Here is a 2,494-nt window from a genome sequence, read left to right on the forward strand (position 1 = left end):
CCCACAGGAAGGTGCGCAGGTTGCTCACAAAGCCAGTGGAGCCTGTGGGGCACCGCGGGGCGGGCAGCAGGGACTGGTGCTACTGGGGCATGCAGCTAGCTCAGAAAGGGCAGCTGGGAAAGAGAGATTTGGGAGGGGGCTCCTCCATTGTCTCCCACCTGGGATCAGCCCTGGTTGCTGCTCCTAAGAGAGAGCAGCAGTGGTGGGGGCATAAGGGCATCCACAGCCACCCCAGCCCTGGCACCATGTGCCCCACGCTGTCTCCCCCAGTGCCCTGTCCTTCCCTGCAGTCCTTACCAGCACCTCCACCCTGCAGGAACTTCAGCCCCACATAGATGCAGACGGTCAAGGCCAGGGCATGCCAGGGAGCGCCCTCGGTCAGCTCATTCACTGGGGAGAAGGTGGCAGTGGTCAAGGCGGAGGAGCATCACCGGGTGCCCCATGGGGATCAGCTCCAGCACCCAGCATCTGGCTGCTGCCAGGTCCCTTCACACCCCTCAGGTGACTCATGACTCCCCCCATGCTTTCTGAGGCTGTGGGCGGCCTCAGATGCTGAGCTCCAGGCACCTTACCAATGTTCTTGTAGTAGATGGGGACGAAGACGTTGATGGCCCGCTCCAGCCCCATGAGGGCCATGCAGAACAGCACCAGCCCCTGCAGCAGGTGGTTGCCCTTTGGCCACATGTACGGCACCAGCAGCCGCAGCTTCCTCCGGAAATCCTTCCAGGTGGAGGTGGTCCTGGCGGCGTCAGGCAGGAGCGGCTGGGGGAGAGCAGAGCAAGGAGTCACTGCCCCGAAATCCCAGCCCAGCTGGCAACAGCCCCAGGGAGCACCCCACCAAGAGAACCAGCTCCGTTCTCCCAGCATTCCCACTCCATCCTCCCAGTAGGGCCGCATCTTGGTGACAGGGGGAGGGCGCTTGGGCAGCCTTAAACCTCACTCCTCCCCATCTCCTGAAGATGCTGATCCCATTTTATCCCCAGCTCCTACCCAGCCGTGTCCCTGAACTACTCCAGCCCAGGGCCTCACCTGGCTGTTCTCCACGTCGCGCTCCTCCTCATTGACAAGCAGCATGTAGGGCTTGCGAGGCAGCCCCGGGGCCTTCATGCCCAGGATGAAGAGCATGAATGTGCAAATGTAACGCAGCAGCCAGAAACCAAACTGCACCTGGAGGGAGAGTGGGGGTCAGCGCCACAGCCGGCCCTCGACACAGCCTGGCTGGGCACGAAATGGGATTGAGCTGAGAGAGGCAAGAAGTGGCACGTTGAGATGGGGTGCAGCGCAGCCAGGGGAGAGGAGACACCCCAGGCAGCTCAGCAGAACCCCCTGACTGAGCACAGCACCTCAGGCAGCACCCAGACCTCTTCATTTCTCCACTGTGCTCTCTAGCTTGGGGTGGCCCTGCCCTGGGGGGAGCTGGGGGGTAAAGGGCTGCGGGGAGCAGGCAGACAGCCCCCACCTCTGCGCCTGGGCCAGGCAGAGGCAGGTCCTGAGCATGATGGCGGCACAGAGAGATGTGTGATAGCTGGGCTCAGGCCGAGATGTGCCGACAATGGGTGCAACCCAGGAGTGTGTGCACCCCAGGCACGGCAGGACATGGCATGCACACCCCCCAGCACTGTGCTGTTGTAGCCCACCCCCCAACAAAGGGCCCTGTCTCCCTCCCCTGCCCGCAGCAACCCCAGCCCACCTTCTGGTTGGTGTCCTCCAGCACCCACCACCACAGCGGGCTCCTCCAGGACACCAGGCTCAGGTTTTCAGCAGCGAAGGCCAGCGCCCAGAAGAGAAGCAGGACGGTGCCATGGCCCCGTGTCCGGTCGTGTGCCAGCACCCGTGTGTGCTCCAGCTGCAGGAGGGCGATGGAGCAGCCCCAGCTGAGGGCCCAGAGGCAGGCGTGCAGCAACATGTACCCGTAGAGCCATCCTGGGCCCCCCACTTGCCACAGCAGCCCACCGAAGGGCTGCAGGACCAGGAGCAGGGACAGCAGGACCTGGCCGTGGTAGAGGCGGGAGCGAGGGATGTACTTGGGCTCCATGGCACGGCCGAAGCGGACGTAGCAGGCATACTGCAGGGCGCCCAGCAGCAGGCAGACGCTCAGCAGCACAGCTGGCACCAGTGTGAAGAAAAAGCAGGGCTGGAAGCCCTGCTGGACCCAGGCCTGGGCGATGGAGCTGTTGCCTTCACAGTAGCCCCCCAGCACCGCCATCCTGGCACGTCACCGGCTGCAGAGAGAAGAGGGGCCTGGATCAAGGTCTGAGGACAGGCTGTTGGGTATGGCTGCAATGAGGGACCCACAGCAGGATGGCATCGTCGAGCAGAGGGGCGCACTCATGGAGACAGGGGTAAGCACTGCTGGACGTGGACACCTGGGACGTGCTGCTGTGCAGGCACGCAGGGCCAGCTTTGTGTGGGGACGGACAAGAGCACCACACCAAGATCCGCTTGTGGGCCCTGGCAATGCCCTGGCCAGGGGGGTTCACACCGCGCTGGGCCC

At 64.0% G+C, this 2,494-nt stretch overlaps 1 protein-coding gene across 1 annotated transcript in view; it reads right to left on the reverse strand.

Moving 5' to 3' along the window:
• ABCB6 (ATP-binding cassette, sub-family B (MDR/TAP), member 6 (Langereis blood group)) overlaps positions 1-2,223 on the reverse strand; it is a 5,678-nt gene extending 3,455 nt beyond the window's left edge. The window contains exons 1-5 of the mRNA XM_010185343.1: positions 1,691-2,223; positions 1,030-1,167; positions 573-762; positions 298-390; positions 6-42 (exon numbers count right to left, since the gene is read on the reverse strand). Coding sequence (XP_010183645.1) covers positions 6-42; positions 298-390; positions 573-762; positions 1,030-1,167; positions 1,691-2,206 — 974 coding nt within the window. The 5' untranslated portion in view covers positions 2,207-2,223. The remainder of the gene's footprint in view (positions 1-5; positions 43-297; positions 391-572; positions 763-1,029; positions 1,168-1,690) is intronic.
• Positions 2,224-2,494: the final 271 nt, after the last annotated feature.

The sequence above is a fragment of the Mesitornis unicolor genome, unplaced genomic scaffold, assembly GCF_000695765.1.
Source record: "Mesitornis unicolor isolate BGI_N332 unplaced genomic scaffold, ASM69576v1 scaffold39345, whole genome shotgun sequence".
Taxonomy (NCBI): domain Eukaryota; kingdom Metazoa; phylum Chordata; class Aves; order Mesitornithiformes; family Mesitornithidae; genus Mesitornis; species Mesitornis unicolor.